At 40.8% G+C, this 22,931-nt stretch overlaps 2 protein-coding genes and 1 non-coding gene across 3 annotated transcripts; all 3 read left to right on the top strand.

Moving 5' to 3' along the window:
- Positions 1-64: 64 nt before the first annotated feature.
- On the top strand, positions 65-148 carry LOC121783131. Its single transcript, XR_006046546.1, has one exon. It is a non-coding gene; the product is annotated as a small nucleolar RNA Z221/R21b (small nucleolar RNA).
- Positions 149-8,745: 8,597 nt separating this feature from the next.
- Positions 8,746-10,622, top strand: LOC121780856 (pathogen-related protein-like). The gene is made up of 4 exons (XM_042178498.1): positions 8,746-9,597; positions 9,670-9,802; positions 9,966-10,267; positions 10,357-10,622. The coding sequence occupies exons 1-4, from the start codon at positions 9,463-9,465 to the stop codon at positions 10,471-10,473; spliced, it is 687 nt and encodes a 228-aa protein (XP_042034432.1). The 5' UTR covers positions 8,746-9,462; the 3' UTR covers positions 10,474-10,622.
- A 9,495-nt stretch (positions 10,623-20,117) lies between these two features.
- On the top strand, positions 20,118-22,719 carry LOC121781175 (pathogen-related protein-like). The gene is made up of 4 exons (XM_042178892.1): positions 20,118-20,385; positions 20,455-20,587; positions 21,977-22,278; positions 22,350-22,719. Exons 1-4 carry the CDS (start codon positions 20,251-20,253, stop codon positions 22,464-22,466), a joined length of 687 nt encoding a protein of 228 aa, XP_042034826.1. The 5' UTR covers positions 20,118-20,250; the 3' UTR covers positions 22,467-22,719.
- The last annotated feature ends 212 nt before the right edge of the window (positions 22,720-22,931 follow it).

The following is a 22,931-nucleotide window of genomic DNA, read 5'->3' as shown; positions in this document are numbered from 1 at the left end:
ACCGTGCCCCTTTTGGTTACTGAATTTTTTCTTTGGATTTTGTGTTTGATTTCGTATTGGAATTTGGCTGTGATTGGAATTTCGAGAATGTCATGCACCACTCTGATCTAGTGATGATAATCTCTCAACCCATACAATTTCTGAGCCTAATTCAATTCTATTTTCAATCGAATTTCCTGATCTGTTTTTTTTTTCGTGAATTGATTCATGTTTTGGAAAATTGATTTGAGCCAAATGATGCGATCTTTCTTCTAAAAGAAAGTTCAAACCATGATGCGGACCGTACATCAGCTTAATGCTTCTGGGGATAAACTTTGGTCTCTGATGGTTCTTCCTTCGCTTTACATATATTTGCAATCTGTTCCAATTGAAATCGAATTTGGATTTAGATCGATTTTTTCGCGACGTTTTATTGAAATTTGAGGCGAGCAATTATCTATGTTCGTATAACTCAATGTGATTCGTCGCTAGAGAAAGCTTTGGCCGTTGTTGAGATTGCGATTTCCGACGGCGAGCGTTGTCATATCCTATCGCCTTGGGTAGCGGGTTGCCGCCTGATGGAGTACGAACTAAACAAGCCCAACAGCAGTAAAGCCCATCAGCCTAAAGCCCAAGAAAGAGTATCAGTCCGGCATGACTAAAGAGTTCAGTTCGGCACAACCAAAGAGTTCGGCCCCAGCCTACAGCTCGGTAAAAGCCAACCAATCAAACTCTGCTCTCAGGTCGGCATCAAGCTCTACTCTCAGATCGGCAAAAGCTGCTCGGCAATCATTCAGCAGTTCGGTCTCAGTATTCGACCGAACTAGGAGATAGTGGACTCATGCAGGATTTCCACCTCCACTACACCCACGATCTATTTAGTGGTGTCAAGCAGTCATTAACTCATGCAGGATAGTGGACCCATGCAAGATCGCCACGATCTCCACGACATCCACTACCTAGTAAATGGCTGCATGCCACGATCTAGGTTCAATGTATAAATAGAACCTAGATCAGATAGATAGGGTTACGTTCTAAGACTCTCTCGCTTTCTAGAGATCAAATACAAAATAGCAAGTCTGTATTGTAAGCTGTAAGAAAACAGATCAAGCAATACAACTCTGCCCTCATTTCTTCCCGTGGACGTAGATTTACCTCAGTAAATCGAACCACGTAAAATCTCTGTGTCGTGATCTGCATCTTCCTGCATTCATCACCATCAAAAATTCGCCGATTCATCACTGGCGCCGTCTGTGGGAACCAGAGAACCAAATTTGTGATAAAGCGAGTTTTTGATCCTCTTCTACCAAAAAAATGCATACCAGATCACATAACACCCTTGCCTCCGTTCGTGATAACCATGAGGAAGCTAATCCAGCAGCCCATAGGCCTGGAAAGCAGCCTCGTGAAAAATCTACTTCCAGTTCTCACGGAGAAGGAACAAGCCGCTCAAAAGGTCCACACACCGAGTCTTCCCAGCAGCCTGATTTAAATGAAGCTGTCAAGCTGTTCTTGGCCGAGAAGCAGGAGGAGTTCTTAACCTTCCTGCAGAAGAGCCAACAGCCGGAGAAGACAACGGCGGATTCTCCCTCCTCATCCAGACATGAAAGTCACTACCGCAGTAGTGACGTGTCTTCCAGGAGAAAGAATCCTCAACCCCGACATGTTCCTGTTCCTCCTCGGTACCGGAACCACAGGAGAACTCCATCTCCTCCGTACCGAAGAGATGTCGGGTTCGCCATGTACGGAGCATTAAAGACTCCGTTCTCGGACGATATCACCCGAACTCCTTTGCCGCGGAACTACCGGACACCGTCAATGACTTATGACGGGCTAGAGGATCCTCATGACTTCTTGGGACGCTATCAATATAATATGGCGAACCAGGGTCTCAATGAGGTCCATATGTGCAAGCTGTTCCCCGAGCTACTCATCGGGAACGCCAGAAGGTGGTTCGACAGCCTTCCTCAAGGCAGCATTAGATCCTACCGAGATCTAATGGATGCTTTCCACAGGAGGTTCTTTCAGAAAGCGGAAGCCCGGATCACTTCGGCTCAGCTGCTTTCTATACGTCAAGGTCGCGACGAAAAGATCAGCGACTTCCTGACGAGATTCCATAAGGAATGCCTACAAGTAGATAATCTCAATGATCTACTTGTCATTTCGGCATTCCAAAATGGAATCCTGCCCGGAGCTCTCTACAGAAAGCTCGTGGAATGCAGTCCGCAAACAGCTCAAGAAATGTGGGACATTGCGGACCAGTTCTCCCGTGCCGATGAGGCAGACCGTCGAAAACGGTCTTTAGACAGCTCATCTAGAGGAGACGAAAAGAAGCCCGATCATAGCGATCAGAGGCTTTCTCGCCGAACTCCTTTTGAAAGAATTCAAAGGGCACCGGTACAAGGCAGATTGGGACCACGTCTCAATCCTGAGAAGCCGCCCGCTCAGTTCGTACCCTTAAACAAGTCAAGAGCGGAAATTTTCGAACTACATTCCGATATGTTCGAAAAACCAAGGCGGATGACGAAATCGGCCGCGCGCCGACCTCAGGATCAATATTGCTCCTTCCATCAAACCCACGGTCACGATACCGAGGAGTGCCGAAATTTGGCTGCAGGTATTGATGTTCTTGTGAAAACAGGAACGTTAAAAAAATACCAAAGCAAGCAGCCGAAAAAGAACAAAAGACAGAGAGGTGCGAACTGCAATCCTCAGGATCCGAAAAGGCATGAGGATCCCGAAGACGACGACGAGCCGCAATATGATGGAGTAATCCTGACTATTGATGCTCTCCCTGCCGGGAAGACTAAGTCGTCCCTAAAAGCAGAACGCAGAGTTTCCAATCAAGAGGAGCCAACACATAAAAGGCTGAAGAAAGACGAAGTGATTACATTTTCAGATGCCGATCCCGTCCCAGCCATCTCTCCTCACCAAGACGCTATTGTCATTCAAGCCGGAGTGGCAAACAAACTGATCCACAGAGTATTTGTGGATACAGGAGCGTCAGTCAGCATTCTTTTTAAAGAATGTTTCGATAAAATGGAAGTGGATCCAGCTCGGCTCAGTCCGGCTCCGCTTCCTCTGAAAAGTTTCGCCCAGGAGGACACCCGCCCTGAAGGTATTATCAGCCTTCCAATCACGGTGGGAAAAGCGCCTACAAGCTCCAATACGATGATCGAGTTCTTTGTGGTGAAAGCTCGGTCCCCGTACAACATCATCCTGGGGAGAGACTGGCTCAACACAGTTCGGGCCGTTTGCTCTACTTATCACCTCACCATCAAGATCCCCACTAAAGGTGGGATAGCGGTCATCCGAGGTGATCAAAAGAGAGCAAAAGAATGTCTGCAGATTGCGCTTAAAAGTGCCGAACAATCAGTTCGGCACCATCAAGCATAGCAATCACAGCAACCGGAGTCAGAGGCAAGCGAGATGACCGAAGTCACTTCAGAGCCGAACTCAATGACCGTTCAGTTATACGAAGATGATCCATCCAGAACGGTCAAGATCGGCTTCGCAGGAACGCCTCTACTCCGGGAAAAGACCATTCAGCTCCTCAAGGAGTACAAAGATGTCTTTGCATGGTCTCCGTTGGACATGACCGGAGTGCCCCCCGAGGTAATCACTCATCGGTTAAATATTGATCCTTCAATCCGGCCAGTAAAACAGAAGCAAAGACTCTTTGCGGCAGAAAGAAGCCAAGTCATCCATGACGAAGTCCGCCAATTACTAAAAGCGGATGTACTATTCGAGGTAAAATATCCTTCTTGGGTGGCCAATCCTGTGATGATCAAGAAAAAAGAAGGAGGATGGCGGATGTGCATAGATTTTACCGATCTAAACAAGCACTGTCCTAAAGATTGCTATCCCCTTCCGAATATAGATAAAAAAGTAGAAGCTTTGATCGGCTTCGAAATTTTCTGTTTTCTTGATTTATACAAAGGATATCACCAAGTGTTGATGGATGAGAGTGACGCTCCGAAAACAGCTTTCATTACCGATTTCGGCATTTTCGCTTATAAAAAGATGCCATTCGGTTTAAAGAATGCCGGAGCCACTTATCAAAGGATGGTAGACAAGCTTTTTCGGCACCTGATTGGAAAGGAGGTCGAAGTGTATGTTGACGATATAGTCGTCAAAAGCAAAAGCACTTCGGAGTACGAGCACAACCTTAAGTCCACTCTCAACGTGCTCAAGAAAGCCAACCTCAAACTTAATCCCCAAAAGTGTACCTTTTTGGTAGATTCGGGAAAGTTTCTGGGTTGTTGGGTTTCAAAGGACGGACTCAAGGCAAACCCCTCAAAAGTTCAAGTCGTTCAGAACATGGCAATGCCGAAGTCCATACATGACGTGCAAAGGCTAACCGGATGTCTAGCCGCACTGAATCGATTCCTTTCCCAAGCAGCCGAAAAGCAACTGCCGTTCTTCAAGGTGTTGAAAAAGGCACCTAAGTTCGAGTGGGGAGCCGAGCAGAAAAAGGCCTTTGACGAGCTCAAAAGTTATCTAGCCGAGCTTCCTATTCTCTCTGCTCCAACCGAAGCCGAAGTAATATTCTTATACTTAGCGGCATCGGATCAAACCATCAGCGCGGTGCTTGTACGAGAAGAAGGCCTAAAGCAGTTTCCCATCTACTTTACAAGCCGAGCATTAAGAGGTCCAGAAACAAGGTATCAACCTCTGGAGAAAATTGCTCTGGCGTTAGTAAATGCAGCAAGGAGACTGCAGCCATACTTCTATGCTCACAAGGTATGCGTCTTAACCGATCTGCCTCTTCGGCAAGTTTTGACTAAGCCAGAAGCATCAGGCAGAATCGCCAAATGGGCCATAGAGCTGGGAGAACACTCAATCGAGTATCTACCTCGGAAAGCCATCAAGGGACAAGCCTTGGCAGATTTTCTTACAGAAGCAAAGTTCGATCAAGCAATTCCTGTTATTGCCGAACAGAAGAATTCTGCCAATGCCGAACTAGCACAGCCCTTGGAATCCGAAGTAGAGCCGCCGGACTGCTGGAGCGGATTCGTAGATGGAGCTTCAAACAAGATGGGAAGTGGAGCTGGTATTTTACTTGTCGCTCCCGACGGACACGAGGTAACCTACTCACTTCGGTTCCTATTCCCCACTACTAATAATGAAGCCGAGTACGAAGCCTTCCTGGCCGGACTCCAGTTAGCGCAAAGTCTGCTCATCAAATCTCTCAAAGTCCATTGTGATTCACAAGTCATAGTAAATCACATGTTGGGTACAAGTGAAGCTCGTGACGAGAGAATGAAGAAGTATTTGGACAAAGCGCAAAGCATCAGCCGAAGTTTCTCCTATTTTCGGATAATCCGCATTCCCAGAGCGGAAAATAGCCGAGCAGATACCTTAAGTAAGTTGGCCTCAGATCCGAGCTCAAAGGCGGAAGAATTAATGCATCGAAGCATTGATGAAGCCGAGGTACGTTCAGTATCCAGCTCGCCGAACTGGATGACGCCAATCTTGCAGTATCTGGATCAAGGACAATTGCCCGAGGATAAGAGAGAAGCTCGGAAGATCACGTGCCAAGCACTTCGGTACAAACTTCATGAAGGAGTCCTCTTTAGAAAGTCTTACCTCCAGCCGTTATTGCGGTGCGTAGGACCAGAAGAGACGGACTACATCCTCAGAGAAGTTCATGAAGGATCGTGCGGCAGCCACATCGGAGCTAGAGCTTTAGCTAAAAAAGTTCTAAGATGGGGATATTATTGGCCAACCTTGGTACAAGAAGCAGTGCAGCTCGTCAAGACCTGCCCGAAGTGCCAAATCCATGCAAATATCCCAAGGATGCCGCAGACCGATCTATCCACTATGCAGAGCCCTTGGCCTTTCATGCAATGGGGCATAGACATAGTGGGACCACTTCCTCAAGCTCCTCGGTAAATGAAATTCCTTATCGTTGCCGTGGACTACTTCACGAAGTGGGTGGAAGCTGAACCATTAGCTGCGATAACGAGCTCAAAGGCATTGGACTTCGTCTGGAAGAACATAGTGTGCCGATTTGGCATACCCCACATCCTCATCTCGGATAACGGGACTCAGTTCACCGACAAGACGTTCAAGAATTGGTGCCAAGAGCTGAATATTCAACAGCGGTTCACTTCGGTCTCTCATCCACAAGCAAACGGACAAACGGAGGTAACAAATCGTATCCTGGTGAAAGGGTTAAAAGCTCGGTTAGAACAAGCCAAAGGACAATGGGTAGAAAATCTCCCTCAAGTCCTATGGTCCTACCGAACTACACCCACAACCTCCAACGGTGAAACTCCGTACAGTCTGGTGTACGGCACTGAAGCCGTAATTCCGGTGGAGATCGGCGTACCCAGTCCCCGAACTCTAAATTTCTCCTCAGAAATGAATGACGACGGACTGAGAGCTGAGCTAGATCTTGCCGAAGAAAGAAGAGAATTGGCATGCATAAAAGCAGCCAAGTACAAGGAGCAAGTAGCCCGGTATTACAACCAAAGGGTGAAGAAGCTGCAATTTCAAGTGGGAGATCTCGTCTTGAGAAACAACGAAGTAAGCCGAGCAGAAAAGCTGGGCAAGCTCGAACCCACATGGGAAGGTCCGTATCGGGTGTCAGAAGTCCTCGGCAAAGGGTCTTACAAATTGGCTCACATGTCAGGAGAACAGGTACCCCGAACATGGCACATTTCCAACCTCAAAAAGTTCCATTTGTAAGAGACAGTCCGGTCAGTCAGTCTTGAGTCCTGTTCAGTCAATGTGCTTTATTTGGTTTACTTGGTCTTTATTTGTCTCTGTGCGTTTTATCTGTGTTTTGTCTGTCTCTGTGCGTGTCGTCTCTTACAAATGTTACTGAGGTATCTTGTTCTTCGAAGGCTGATCCCCTTCTTAGAACATATACAAGCCAACGATTGTGAGTCAAAGCTTCTACAGAAGATACAAGACCACAATTCAGCTTAAACAAGCAGTTCGTCTGAAACGAGCTGCAACAAGCCAACGATTGTGAGTCAAAGCTTCTAAAGAGGATACAAGACCACAATTCAGCTTAAACAAGCAGTTCGTCTGAAACGAGCTGCAATAAGCCAACGATTGTGAAGTCCAAGCTTCTAAAGAGGATACAAGACCACAATTCGGCTTAAAAATCAAGCACTTCGTCTGAAACGAACTGCAACAAAAGTCCGATTCTCGCGATAAAACTTGCCTGAATTAGGACAAGGGAAAGTCCGATCCACGCGATAAAACTCGCCGAATTAGGACAAGGGAAAGTCCGATCCCCAAATTAGGACAACGGAAAGTCCGATCCGAGCGATAAAACTCGCCAAATTAGGACACAAGACGAATCCGGTCAAAGATGTTTATTTCATCAGACCAAAGACGAGTCCGGTCAAAGATGTTTATTTCATCAGACCAAAGACGAGTCCGGTCAAAGAAGAGTTCACTTCATAAGACCGAGGACAAACATCAACTTACCCCGTACCTTTATCCAGAATGCCGAAGTAATTCACTTCGCTTTCCGGGGGGGGTAGTGATGGAGTACGAACTAAACAAGTCCAACAGCAGTAAAGCCCATCAGCCTAAAGCCCAAGAAAGAGTATCAGTCCGGCATGACTAAAGAGTTCAGTTCGGCACAACCAAAGAGTTCGGCCCCAGCCTACAGCTCGGTAAAAGCCAACCAATCAAACTCTGCTCTCAGGTCGGCATCAAGCTCTACTCTCAGATCGGCAAAAGCTGCTCGGCAATCATTCAGCAGTTCGGTCTCAGTATTCGACCGAACTAGGAGATAGTGGACTCATGCAGGATTTCCACCTCCACTACACCCACGATCTATTTAGTGGTGTCAAGCAGTCATTAACTCATGCAGGATAGTGGACCCATGCAAGATCGCCACGATCTCCACGACATCCACTACCTAGTAAATGGCTGCATGCCACGATCTAGGTTCAATGTATAAATAGAACCTAGATCAGATAGATAGGGTTACGTTCTAAGACTCTCTCGCTTTCTAGAGATCAAATACAAAATAGCAAGTCTGTATTGTAAGCTGTAAGAAAACAGATCAAGCAATACAACTCTGCCCTCATTTCTTCCCGTGGACGTAGATTTACCTCAGTAAATCGAACCACGTAAAATCTCTGTGTCGTGATCTGCATCTTCCTGCATTCATCACCATCAAAAATTCGCCGATTCATCACCGCCTTTATCCCTTGGGATTGGCCATGAGAAAAACATTCATTTTAGAAATTCTTCCTATTTTACCTTTCCATTTTCGGTTTATCAATGGCCTGTGATTAAATCTTTTGACGAGATGATTGAGATAATCTGGGCGGAGTTGGATCTAGATGATTGAGATAATCTCGATGAAGTTGCATCTAAATTAGAATTAGTTGTTTTTTTAAATTAAGTAATTTACTAGTTTTTATTTATACTAATTAATGTAGGACTGCTTGTTTAAATTTGTTGTGGTTTACATATTATTAATATCTAAGCTTATTACTGGTTTATTTTTTGAACTGTTTTTAATTAATTCTTGGAGTCATTATTGACCTAAATCTTGAAGTTCTATATTACCTAGTTCGATTCATAATCAACTTGATTGCCCCAATTTATTCTACACTTGTAATTTCTTGCCTCAATTACAACCTTGATTAGTTTACACTTGATTAGCTTGCAACCTGAGTAGGGTTAGACCTAATTGCGATTTTGTAATTTCTTTTTTCTAAATAGACAACTAATTCAATACTTCAATAATAATTTTTATAATAAATTCTCCCCGTTCCACATTAGAAGTCTTTAATTAAATTTGACATGAGTTTTAAGATTTTTTAAAGAAAGTTGGTAAAAGAATGGTTAAAAGTTGGTTCTACTTTTATATATTAGTTTTATAATAATTTTTGAATTATTTTAATTCGAGTATAATAAACGGTGGAACCTCGGTTCTACCTTTTAATTCTGAAAATATGTTTTCAAGTTTCTCAAAATGTGTTTAATTTTTAATTTATTACCACCAATTATATATATTCGTTGTCATCTACATAAACTGATGGAGTAATTGTGTTAGACTCTATTTTTGTTCAAAAATAGAGATAAATTAATTAAGGTTGTAGGAGTAGTTATTAAAATTAATTAAAAGTTCTGTATATGGTCAATAATTAATTTTTGGCATGCGTCGTTCATCTATCTTAAATTTTTAATCGACACCCAATTCAGGCCAACAAATTCTAATAGAAAATTGATGAAATTTGAATTAAGATGGATCCACATAATTTGGTAACAATTGCTGTGTTAGAAGACATTGCAAAGTTAAATTATGAATTCGCCATGTGGATTTTCAAAGCAGGGTAGCTGAAGAATCTTTTAAAATTTTTTTGGAATTGACTTCTCCTAAGTGGATGGAAATTTCCGAACTCCGCCAATGAGAATGCACACAAACTGTTCGATGAAATTACTCTTATATAAACCAAAACACATCTCAGTCACGCATCACCTCAATCCTATTCGACAGAAAACATGGCAACTTCCAACGGCGGTGGCAACAAATACCGATCTTACTTGACCCCCGAGGATCTCAAGACCACTCAATGGAGAGCTGGACCTCCCGATTACACCGTCATCGATAAGTTCTTCGAAGAAGGCAGAACCAAAGTATGCTTACATGAATCCATAGCCCTCCTTTTCTTACATTCAAGATTGATTTTTTTTTCATCAATTTCGCAGATATGGCCAGCTGGATCCTTCGAAAAGTATGTTCAGCATCTTGTCAAGACATGGGAAATGGAATTGGTACATAAGGCCAATCCAGATCAATACAAAACACTTGATCCCAAAAAATTTGTTCTTGGCATCAATAGTACATGCATTTCTTATGCTCTTCATGCTAGAAAAATGATTTCTTTTTGTGTAATTTTGTTAATTGATTGTTTAATTCCTAGTGTAGGATTGATCAATGTTTCGTGTAGAAATGATATGTCAATCCGTGAGCACTGAGTATTAAAAGTGGAAGTAAATTGCAGGGAAGAAGTATTTCACTTTGGAGGAAACTGGGAAGATTGGGGGAAGCTACAATGTGTTTCTCCAGACATCACTGCCACCGGAATTGAGGTTCTACGACCCTGATCAGGAGACGTATGAGTCGTCCCAGACGGCGTTCAGACAAGTTTTCCCACGAGGATTCGCCCTTGAAGTGGTTCAAGTTTACTCGGGGCATCCAGTGATTGCATATAAGTACAGGCACTGGGGTTACATGGAGGGCTCTTACAAAGACCTCCCTCCAACAGGGGAGTTGATTGAGGTGTTTGGAATGGCCATTTTTGAGGTACGAATGATCTTACCATTTCTTTGTATGTTTTTTCATGTGATGTTGTGAGATCTAAGGTTGTTGGCAATTGTACAATTTTCAAACAGTTGAATAAAGAATCGAAGATTGTGAAGATCGAGTTCTTCCATGACCGGGGCGAACTGTTGGCGGGCCTCCTTAAGGCCAAACCTTCGGAGGGTGTTGGCTGCCCCTTCATGGCTTGAGGAGAAAAATGATGTGTTGCTTTTTGTTTTATGGATTTAATTTGGAAATATGTAGGGAATGTGTATGTGTGTTGGCTTTTGAATAAATTTGTGAATCAGGATTAGTCTTGTATTCTTCAATTTGGAAATGGAAATCTTTGTCTTGCATATTCGAAGCTTTCTTCATTCTGGCTAAATTGGATTGCTATGTATTTGGCCAATTTTATCAGTTTTTTCAGACCTAGTGTGTTGTAGTCGAAAATGACACCTTATAAGCAGATCACAGTTGCATCATTTTATTACTGGAGATGGAGATGGAGATGGAGAAGGAGATGGTGATGGAGATGGAGATGGAGATGGAGATGGAGTTGGATATTGAGCACATAATAGTGGCCCTAATGACACGTGTCCTTACGTAATCACTTCGAACACTTTATTTATTTTTCTCGTGCTTCATTAATTCTACATTAAAACATCGTGCCATCTACTTAGATTTCTAGACAATATACGATGCAAATTTGCAGTACTTCATGAAAATATATTACAGCCAAGGTATCTAAACAAAAATTCATATCACTTAAGATACAATTCCACTTTTTCTTACTCATTTTGCCCCTTCGAGCCCCAATGACATTATTGACCTTTTGTTTTTGATTCATCACGTAGTTAATATGTTGTGATTTCTATCCACGCAAAAATGAAGTAACTAAATAAAATGAAAGTCAATATTTTAGAAAATGTCTATGAGAGCATCCACAATGGGAATAGCCCAGCAATAGCCTAGCCATAAACTCTTCCTATCATATCATCAAGACAAGCAAATAGCCCAACAATAGCCTAGCCATAGTCTATCCACATCACTCAAAATTATATAAAACAAATAATTAACAATCACAAAAAATACTGAATTAAATTTACGACACAGATACGAGAAAATTCAATAATATTACTAAAATTTAAAAAGTACATTAATTAAAAAAAATTACATAATTAAAAAAAACTAACGCCTTGCAGTCCTCCGCGCCCATAACTCTTCAATTAAATCCTTTTGAAGTCGAATATGAGCATCCGTTTGGCGCATGTCGGCATGTGCTTGGAGGCGGCGGGCTTCATCGTGAGTCACCCCACTCCGTACGTTGGGGGCGGCCACGCCGTGGCTTGGACCGGCTTCATTATCGTCGTTGGCCCAATTAGTCAGTTGTACACCTTCATCTTCGACAATCATGTTGTGCATGATAATACAGGCGTACATTATATCAGCAATGCAGTCGACATGCCACAAACGCGTTGGACCCCTAACTGCCGCCCATCGAGACTGGAGCACACCAAATGCGCGCTCCACGTCCTTGCGCGCCGACTCCTGCCGTGCCGCAAAGTAGACCTTCTTCTCATCCGATGCGCATCGGATCGTCTTCACAAAGACGGGCCACCTAGGGTATATCCCATCCGCCAAGTAGTAGCCCATATCATGTTGGTTGCCGTTGGTGACAAAACTGATGGCCGGGCCGACGCCCTGGCACTGCTCATTGAAAAGTGGCGACGAGTTGAGGACGTTGAGGTCGTTGTTCGAACCGGCTACCCCAAGATACGCATGCCAAATCCACAGCCGGTAATCAGCTACGTCATCGAGGATCATCGTGAGATTCTTTCCCTTGTAGTCGGTCGTGTAGAACACCCCTTCCAGGAAGCGGGACGATTCTTCCACTCCCAATGCATACAATCTATGCTGCCTAACATCCCCGGGAACCCATGCTGCTCCCCGTGCATCCGCATCAGATCCCGGCAGTCTTCGGGGGTAGGGCTTCGAAGGTACTGATCACTGAATATTTCAATCACGCCCTGACAGAAAAACTTCATACATTGCAGGGCAGTCGTCTCACCGATGTGGAGGTACTCGTCCCACATGTCTGCCGCGCCTATGTAGGCCAACTGCCGGATTGCCGCAGTGCACTTTTGAATAGGTGTGTGGCCGGGTCTACCAGCCGCATCGTGCCTGAAGCGGAAATACAGATATCGATGCTCCAAAGCGTTAACAATACGCATAAACAGGGCTCTGCTCATCCTAAAACTGAAAAGGTTGGCGTTGAACCGCGGCTCCTGTGCGAAGTAGTCTTCGTATAGGCGCTGATGTGCAGCTACGTGATCACGATCAATCACTTCTCGGCGGTGGACCACCGGGCGAGGTCGAGGTACCGCCGGCTGCAAGGCCCTTTGCATCCATTGGTTTATCTCGCGGGTCGTATAGGCCTCTAACGCTTCGGCCATTCGACGTTCGTACTCCTCAGCATCCCCCCACTACTACCACCCGCGTTACTCATTTCTCGATGTTGATCTTGTACAGAAATTAAGATAGAGAGAGTACTCGTTAAAACAAGTGGTGCGAATGAAAGTGACGTGTGCAAACCGCGTATATATAGTGTTTTGAAAATAAAAAAAATAAAAAATAAAAATCCGCTTGGCAATGCGCTAGGCGATCCGGACGCTGCAATGGCGCCGAGCGGATCGCCCAGCACCACAAAATCGCCTAGCGCTAGGCGGTTTTTTATCCGAAAACCGCTAGGCGGTTGCAATGGTTCGCCTAGCGCACCGCCTAGCGCCGGCGCTCGGCTAGGCTGTGCGCTAGGCACCATTACGGATGCTCTGAGAAAAACCGTTAATTATGTGGCGCAACAAAAACAAGAAAAGATAAATAAAAGGCCAAAGATAATTATCACTTCCTCGTCCGGACAATCTAGTAGAAAATTCCCAAAATACAATAACGAAAAGGACACCAAGATTTATGTGAAAAACACCAATGGGTCCAACTCCGAACTACTTCCACTATAACAAAGATAATGAGGATACAATTTCTTTCTTATCGACCAACGCAAGAGGGAGGATACAACTTCTTCCCTATCGACCAATGTTGAGAGAATGAGAAGTTGAAAAGTGAAAACATATGATCATCAAATACTTTTATTATCTTAGCAAATCATTAATTAGACGTGTTGGGCAAAATAAGTTCTCCTACAAATTTACAAATGTGCAGCCGCATTAAATGTGCCAGTGGCAGTTAATAGTGCCCTTCAGATTGAAGTGTAAAATGAGAGAATTGAAAAGGTATAAAAACGTGAAAAATACATCAAATAAATTAAAAGTTTTCTCTAGAAGAATCTATGAAGAGGCAAACTGATATAACTATTATATTTACTTTTTTTTAATGAAAAATCATTCTCTAAGGGTAGAGGTATTTGAAAAAGTATTATATCTTTTTCCCATTTTGAAGAGGTATCTCCCCATCAATAGGGAAGTAAAATCTTATAACTACCATATTTCCTTCTTTTCATGAAGAATCCTTCTCCAAGGGGAAAGGTATTTGAGAAGGTATTACACTTTATGTTTTTTAATGCATTTTGTACTACCATTTTATTTTAAAAAAATAATTTACCTTTCTATATACATTTTTCCATTTGAAATGTGTTACTTTTTAAAATGGTATATTTCACTTTTTAAGAAGGTAAATACATAATATACCTTTTGTATATACTTTTTTTTTTCTTTTTTTTATAAGGAGGATTAACGATGGTTCCCCATCTACCCCCGAGATGACTCGGATCACCGACCGATAGGTTAGAGGTGAAGCGTCTTACCACCGAGCTGCGCTTCGTTGTCTGGTTGGGTACTGACAAGTAAACTGCCATGCCCAAACATGGGTAATGGCTAGTAAACTGTCACCCCCAAGAGGAAATTGATTCGCAAGTTGCGCCTCCTAGGGATCGAACTTGTGACCTCCAGAATGGACGCGGTATCTAAGCGCCCTTTACCTTTTTTTTAAAGCGCCCTTTACCTTCTCCCCTTGGAGTTGCTCTAAACACTTCTGTTGTAATTTCACTTTTTAAGAAGGTAAATACATAATATACATTTTCTATATACCTTCTCCCCTTGGAAATGCTCTAAACAATTCGGCTGTAATTTTATTTCATGAAGTATCACAAATATGCATCCTACATTCTCCAAAGACATTTTTGCATTAACTCTTAAATTATTTTTTATGGATAGGTTTTAGGGCATCCGCAGCGAGACGCCGCTGCAGCCTATCCGTCTCGTCGCTTAGCTCATTAGGGAGGGAGGGTCGGCGGGCCATCTCGCCACGTGACAAGCTCTGGAGCGAGGCGTGACGCCCACTCGCCGCCCCTTGAGTGGGCGTTGTCATTGCTCTCCAATTCTTCTCCCAAATCAATTTTTTTTAACGGCAATATTATCGTTTTTTCTTTTTTTTTATTCTATAAATACTCATACTTTTCATTTTACGCACAAACACATTATCCCTTATCTTTTTTTATTCTCATCACTATCATATCATCTCTCTTTCCTCTCCAATTCTTCTCCCAAATTTAATCCATTCATGGATCCATTTGAACAAATGAGTCGAATAATGGAAGAATCGCTAGAAGAAGAGCGACGTAGGGAGGAGGCCGCCACGGGGCGTCAAAAACAACCCGGGAAATACATCCGTCGTGACCGGGAGGAAGCCGCCGCAAGGTTAGTACGAGATTGCTTTTGTGAGAACCCGGTATATGGAGATCCCTACTTCCGTCGCCGTTTTCGCATGCGGTGGGAACTATTTCTGCATATTGCAAATATATTGGCGGTCCGGGAAGAGTACTTCCAAGAAGGGTTCGACGCTACTAGTCGTCCCAATCTCACGACGCTCCAGAAATGTACTGCAACAATTCGTCAGCTTGCTACTGGACAAACGACAGATTTGTTCGACGAGTACCTGCACATTGGGGATAGCACTGAGAGACTGTGTTTGATGAACTTCTGCAAAGGCGTCCGGGCAGCCTTCACCGACGAATTCCTGAAGAAGCCAAGCACCGCAAATTGTCAGTTTCTGCTCCGACTTCACGAACAAGCGCACGGGTTCCCCTGGATGTTTGGCAGCGTCGATTGCATGCATTGGCAATAGAAGAATTGCCCTGTGGCGTGGAGGGGATCATACACGAGCGGCCACAAAGGCACCCACCCCACCGTTATACTCGAGGTCGTTGCCTACTACCGGCTATGGATTTGGCATGCGTTTTTCGGGGTCCCCGGATCGAACAACGACATCAACGTGCTCAACCAATGCGACCTCTTCACCGAAGTTTTGAATGGTAAAGCGCCGACCATCAACTTCACCGCTAACAACCACCAGTTTAAAATGTGGTACTATCTTGCCGACGGCATCTATCCGAAGTGGCCAACCTTCGTGAAGACGTTCAACAGGCCGATAAACGAAAAATAGGCTCTTTTTGCGCAGAAGCAAGAGGCCGCTCACAAGGATGTGGAGAGAGCGTTCGAGGTTCTACAAGCTCGATTCAACATTATCAAATCCCCGGCCCATACGTGGTTTATGGAGAATATGGTCGACATCATGTATACGTGCATAATCTTGCACAACATGATTGTCGCCAAAAAGGACCTAATGCGGGAAATTGGTTCGACCCTGAAACCGCGGGAAGCTCTTCCGCAAGTAGTCCGCCTCGCAGTGGAGTGCATCCTTCTTTGCAAGAGCGAATATCTGTTCGGGAAAGGACACGTGATTCTATGGCCCACGCCCAACTCCAGGAGGATCTAATGGAGCACATTTGGGCAAATTTTGGCAACCGTTAGACGATTACCGCATCACTTTCCATGATTATGCGGATTTCAATAAATTGTAATATTAGGATTTCAATTATGTATTTTTCGTATTTTCGGATGTTGCAATTTTTGTGATTTTTAATGATTTTATGAATTATTAGTATTAATTTAATATTTCAATGAAATATTAATTGAATTTGTTGGAAATAAAAATAAAAAAATGAAATTGAATGAATAGTTAATAGATGAGATAGTTAAGAGATGGAGTGATGCATGTGCCGTCTCTTAGTTAAGAGATTGGTTAAAAAGTGCAGTGGGGCCCATGAATAGTGATGAGATGAGACAGTTAAGAGACGGTATTAAGACACGAATGTGGATGGTGTTAGTAGCACTAGAAAAGTAGTTAATCAATTGAATTAAGAAAGGAGACTTTAGTGCTACATGTTTAGGATAATGAATTTGAGTTTGACGATTTGCAATTTGATTCTTTGGTAACCGAGAATTGCCAGCTCTAAAAATTTACCCGAAAGAAAAATTTATTTTTACAACTTATTTTTATTTACCGGTTAATTTATTCCAAAATATAATACTTAGAAAAAAGTTATCTGTCTTTGACTACAATCTTTTATGACTATGCAGAGTTAGAATACTATCTATCGAGTTTGAAAACTGAAAGCATTTCTGAAAAAATATGTGTATTGGGTTTGAAAGCTGAAAGCATTTCTGAAAAAAATATGTGTATTGGGTTTGAAAACTGAAAAGCATATCTTGAAAAAATATATTAACCCCAATTTTATACACTATCGAGTTTGAAAATTCTTTGCGTTTCTTAAAATAATTAACACTCTTCATCGTACAATGAAGTCTTACATGCTTATTTTTTTAATTACTACTCTACTACAATTCAATCCTTAAGCGTACAATGAAGTCTTATTTTTAAAAAATTACAAATGCAATTCGTATTTTGTTGTTCACTTAGACCAAATTAAAATTTTAGGCTATATAGGTTAAGGCGTTAAGCTGATTTTTAAATCTTCTTTAAATGACAAAAAATCAAGGAAAATTCTTTTAAGTTATCTGAAAACCTATATGTAATAAATAATATTGATAAATACAAGCTTTATTCACTAATAGTATACGTTTAAGTTCAATTTAAAAAGTCCTTATAAAATCAGAGACGCATTATATAATTTATAACTAACTATATATGAGTACTAATCTACGTAAACCACTATTTAAATGCATAACTAGATAACACAAATTTAGTTCACCATAAGAACGATTTAGTTCATTTTAAGAGTGATTTAGTTCATTACACGAAGGAGTGAACCAAAACGTCATTACAGTGAACTTAATCCTTAACGGAGTAAATACTACTTCACGATAATGGTGTTTTGGTTCACTCTTTGTTTTCAAATTCGTATTCTGAACTAAAACGCTCATATAGTGAACTAGATCGTTTTGATCTAATGGCTGAGATTTGTTCTCTAGTTATGCACTTAATATTAGTTATACTTTAATCACCTCCTTATATAGACCGTAGCGAACTTGCAACGTACTATTTTAGTTTAATTATTCTCGTAGCGCTGATTTATTTATTAGTCCCTCTGTTCCACTCTAAGTTAGAGATGCCCACGACATGGTTCCGGAACCGGCAGTTACAGTCCGGAACTAGGGGTTTCGGTTTGGAAATTTCTGAATCGGAACCGAACCACGAGGGTGTTTCGCGGTTACGGTTACAGTTCCGGTTTTGGTTCCGAACCGGTGGTTGTTTGCAATTCTAGCTCGGTTTCATGGTTTTTCGGCGGTTTTTCGCAGTTCCAATTTAGAACCGCCCGGAACAGGCATTTACGACCTGATTCTGTTCTAGAATTTTGGAACCTGAATCGGCCCACTGTTCTGAAGCCAGTTAAGTGACATATTTTTCTTTTTGGATGTATCGCTCTAAATGACACCATTCTTAAAATTAAAATATCACTTTCTCTATTTTTTGTTCTCTCTTTTACTTTATTTTTCTCAACTTAACTCACAGAACAGTACTATATAAAATCTCGTGTCGAATAAGAAATGTTTCACTCAGAGTGGGATGGAGGGAGTATATAAAACTTGAATCTTTGAATAATTGTCTAATTAAACATAGAGTGAACTACAAAAATGGTCCATGGACTATGGGTTTATCTCGCCCATAGTCCCTGGACTTTAAAAATATCGCCAGACATTTTGGAGGCAAAAAGTGCTTGACTTTGGAGGAAGTTGGGAAGATTGGGGGAGGCTACAATATGTTTCTCCAAACATCATTGCCACCAAAATTGAGGGTGTACAACCCCGATCAGGAGACAAATGAGTCTTCCATGGCTGCATTCAGGCAAGTTTTCCCTCGAGGAATCGCCCTTGAAGTCATTCAAGTTTACTTGGGGCCTCCGGCAAGTTCCTGAATCGGCCCACGGTTCTGAAGCCAGTTAAGTGACACATTTTTCTTTTTGGATGTATCGCTCTAAATGACACAATTCTTAAAATAAGAATATCACTTTCTCTATTTTTTGTTCTCTCTTTTACTTTATTTTTCTCAACTTAACTCACAGAACAGTACTATATAAAATCTCGTGTCGCATAAGAAATGTTTCACTCAGAGTGGGATGGAGGGAGTATATAAAACTTGAATCTTTGAATAATTGTCTAATTAAACATAGAGTGAACTACAAAAATGGTCCATGGACTATGGGTTTATCTCGCCCATAGTCCCTGGACTTTAAAAATATCGCCAGACATCCCTAGACTAAGGGTTTATCTTGAAATTGATCCTTTTGCCATTTTTTGATAACAAAATATCCTTTTGAGAGTTTGGTCTTTTTACACTTTTAACATTTTAAATCTGATATTATTTCAGTGATGTATTAAATCTGGTATTATTTCCAAATTATTATTCTTCTTCCCTTTTGTCATCCTTCACTTTGTTTCTTTATTTCAATATTAGATTTAATTTTATAAAATTAAATTTTAAATTTAGATTTTTAAATATCAATAACTTTATATTAATTTAAATTATTAATTCATGGACACTATAAATATTGATTAAAACTATTAATTTTTGTTATTTAATACAATATTTAGTTGAATCAAAGAAGTACAGAAAAATAATATTAATCATGATGGAAAGTAAGAGGTATTCTACTTAACCTTCGTTCGGTTGTTATAATTGCTTGTGATTATATATTATGAAGTTAACTAAAAAATTGATACTACTAATTTTTTTGTATAGGAGTATTTTGCTTAAATTTTCTAGTTAATTTTGGTTGTTTTCAAATAAATAAACGAAAATTATATTAGTCTTACATTACATGCATATTTATTTTAGAATAATCGTGTTATATGATCTATTTATGATTAAAACTATTAAATATTGATTAAAACTAAGTTGACGTCGGCATACCTTATTGATTAAATATTAGACAATATCAAATATTGATTAAAACTATTAATTTTTTTTATTTAATAAGTTTAATAATTAATAAAAATTTATTAGTATTTAAAAATCTAAATTTAAATTTAATTTTATAAAATTAAATAAAATATTGAAATAAAGAAACAAAGTGAAGGATGACAAAAGGGAAGAAGAATGATAATTTTGAAATAATATAAGATTTAATATATCTCTGAAATAATATCAGATTTAAAATGTTAAAAGTGTAAAAAGACCAAATTGCCCAAACCCTCAAAAGAGTATTTTGGTATAAAAAAATGGCAAAAGGACCAATTTCGAGACAAACCCTTAGTCCAGGAATGTCTGGCGATATTTTTAAAGTCAGGGACTATGACCAGATAAACTCATAGTCCATAGACCATTTTTGTAGTTTACTCTAAACATAATAACGCTGACTAAAAATAATGACCAATCACCCTAAACAGTTCAATATGAGTAGAGCCGAGAAATTATTATTTTTATATCTACTTTTCTATGGATTGTTGGTGTGTTCGATCATTAGAATACTAGTAGTTGTTATTTTGCATGGTTAACCACACTTTATAAAAAAAATTTAACCTTTCTTGCAATGAATAAGCAAACGAATTGACACTTGCAATTGGATGGAAATTTCCGAGTCCGTTTCTTCTTATAAATGACATTGCATTTCAATGCTTTCAACGAAATACATCTCACTTATAGCAGCATAAGCTCAGTCCTATTCGACATAAAACATGGCAACTTCCAACGTTGGTGGCAACAAATACCGGTCATACTTGACGCCAGAGGATATCGAGGCCACCGAATGGATAGCCGGACCTCCCGATTACACCATCATCGACAAGTTCTTCGAAGAGGGAAGAACTAAAGTATGCTTACATGAAACCATAACCCTCCTTTCTTGCATTCAAGATTGAGTTATCTTCGTCGTTTCGCAGGTGTGGCCAGCTGAATCCTTGGAAGAGTATGTTCAGAATCTTGTCAAGACATGGGAGATGGAGTTGGTGCACAAGGCCAATCCAGATCAATACAAAACTTTTGATCACAAAAATTGTGTTCTTGGTGTCAATGGTACATGCATTTCCCTTTTATTTTCATGCTATAAAAATGGTTTTGTGGTGGTTGATTCTTTAATTCCTAGTGTAGCTAGGATTGATTGAGATAATCGTTGTATATCTGTTTTCACCAAATTGATTTTTGGTGAGTGAGACCTTTTGTGTTTTGAGACGATATGCCAATCTGTGAGCATATGCATATTCACATGTAAGGCCCTACCAACTTATTTTTTTGTGTTGAAATTGTAGAAATTGCTTGAAAGATATCACTATCCATTGCTAAGTAGACGTTACTGAATACCTAATTAGTAGAGGTTTGATGTAGAAGTAGGACCCAACTATAGGTTTTTGGTTCGACCCTTGTTAATTGTTCCACTTTATTTTTCCTACTTTTGGTTAACCTTGTCCTATTATATTTTAGGGATATTGGCTCCTAAAATCATGGAGCTTTAAAAAAGTTGGGTTTTTTCCCACGAACTTTAAACTTGGCAAATAATATCACGAACTTTACCCGAGTTTGTTATTTCCAACATGCAAAAAAATTATGGCAAATAATATCATGATGCGGATTTTTTCCCTAATTTCTCGACAACAACTTCGAGGGCCTCAAGTTCTTCAATCTTTTAGGATAGTTTTTGTTACGGAGCATTCGTCTGATCGCCCAGAGGAGACCTTTCACGACGAGTTGATAGAAGAATTGGAAGGGAACACGAGAGAGAGAGAGAGAGAGGAATCAAGGAGACAGAGAGAAGCATTGCCAGAGATCGCACTCGTCGGCAGAGACGGCCGCCGGCTCGCCTAGCCGACGTGACCAAACCATGAGGAAGACTTTAGCAGTTCTTTTATTATTTTTCCTTATTTTATTGTCATTAGTATTTTTCGGATTTATTTAAATTATTTTGCGTCGAGCGAATTATAAGCTCCTTTCAGGGTTTTCTTCGTTGATTCTTTCCCGGATCGTAGGTCGAATCAACTCTAGGGTCCTAGTATAAATATGCGTGTATTTTATTTCACTCTTTACGAAATAAGATATTTTTACGCTATTTTTTCTGTCTTCTTCACAAAGAAACCCTAATTCTTATCGTTGTTGATCGTCGGGCAAAGATTCCCGCGACTCCACGAAGGAATTGAATCAAGTTAAGGAGATTATCCTTAACATTTTTCTTGAAGTACAACCTCCAAAATTGTTTTCCAATCCATTAATATAGCCGAAATTTTTTCGTTGGTGGGAGCATGATTTTTAAGTTTAAAGTTCGTGGGAAAAACTCAACTATTTGAAAGTTCCATGATATTAGAAGCCAATATCCCTATATTTTAAGATAAGAAAAAAACTCAAAAAAAGTCTATACCAACATTTTTTTCGTGCGTCTGCCCCTATCAGTGAGCGCTAACAAGTAAATTGCAGGCAAAAAGTGCTTGACTTTGGAGGAAGTTGGGAAGATTGGGGGAGGCTACAATATGTTTCTCCAAACATCATTGCCACCAAAATTGAGGGTGTACAACCCCGATCAGGAGACAAATGAGTCTTCCATGGCTGCATTCAGGCAAGTTTTCCCTCGAGGATTCGCCCTTGAAGTCATTCAAGTTTACTCGGGGCCACCGGTGATTGTATACAAGTACAGGCACTGGGGTTACATGGAGGGCTCTTACAAAGACATCCCTCCAACAGGGGAGTTGATCGAGGTGTTTGGAATAGCCATTTTTGAGGTTAGGAATTATCTTATCATTTCTTTGTATTTTTTGTATGTGTTGTTGACAATTGTACAATTTGCAAACAGTTGAATGAAGAATCAAAGATTGTGAAGGTTGAGATCTTCCATGACCGCGGTGAGCTGCTGGCGGCCCTCATCAAGGCCGAACCTGCAACGCCCTCCGTCTGCCCCGTCATGGCTTGATCATGAAAGTGAGAGGGAAGTGATCTGTTTGCTGTCTGGTTTTGTAAGATATGTAGGGAATGCCTTTGTGTTATGTTTGTTATTGAATAAATTTGTCAATCAAGATTAGTCTTGTATTCTTCAATTTAAAATAAGAGAATATGTATCGTGCAAATTTAAAGTTACTTCTTTGTCGCTAGAATTGGATTACTGCATATTATCTGTATTTGACTATGTATACTAGTAAATCAACAAGCTCAACATTTAAGATTTACCACAGTTTTTCGTATGTTTCTATAATTAGTTGAATATCAACCTATCCATCATAATATGTCATTTTTATACATGTATAAATCTGTATAATTATTTTTTATATAATCATGTAGTACAATATTTTATTTAATTTTTTCTTTCTATCTCTCTTACTTTACCTATTGTGCATTAAAATTTGTGCCCAACCAAAAGTGCATATTCTTGTGGGACTGA

The sequence above is a fragment of the Salvia splendens genome, chromosome 20, assembly GCF_004379255.2.
Source record: "Salvia splendens isolate huo1 chromosome 20, SspV2, whole genome shotgun sequence".
NCBI classification, from domain to species: Eukaryota; Viridiplantae; Streptophyta; class Magnoliopsida; order Lamiales; family Lamiaceae; genus Salvia; species Salvia splendens.
This window is presented reverse-complemented; position numbering and strand designations above follow the sequence as displayed.

What these genes read in the sequence shown, in the direction of transcription:
- LOC121780856 (XM_042178498.1), top strand. Translation starts at nt 9,463, where the DNA reads ATGGCAACTTCCAACGGCGGTGGCAACAAATACCGATCTTACTTGACC. An exon ending in ATTTGTTCTTGGCATCAATA is followed by an intron (nt 9,803 to 9,965) that starts GTACATGCATTT and finishes AGTAAATTGCAG; the next exon opens with GGAAGAAGTATTTCACTTTG. An exon ending in TTGGAATGGCCATTTTTGAG is followed by an intron (nt 10,268 to 10,356) that starts GTACGAATGATC and finishes ATTTTCAAACAG; the next exon opens with TTGAATAAAGAATCGAAGAT.
- LOC121781175 (XM_042178892.1), top strand. Translation starts at nt 20,251, where the DNA reads ATGGCAACTTCCAACGTTGGTGGCAACAAATACCGGTCATACTTGACG. An exon ending in TCGAAGAGGGAAGAACTAAA is followed by an intron (nt 20,386 to 20,454) that starts GTATGCTTACAT and finishes GTCGTTTCGCAG; the next exon opens with GTGTGGCCAGCTGAATCCTT. An exon ending in TTGGAATAGCCATTTTTGAG is followed by an intron (nt 22,279 to 22,349) that starts GTTAGGAATTAT and finishes ATTTGCAAACAG; the next exon opens with TTGAATGAAGAATCAAAGAT.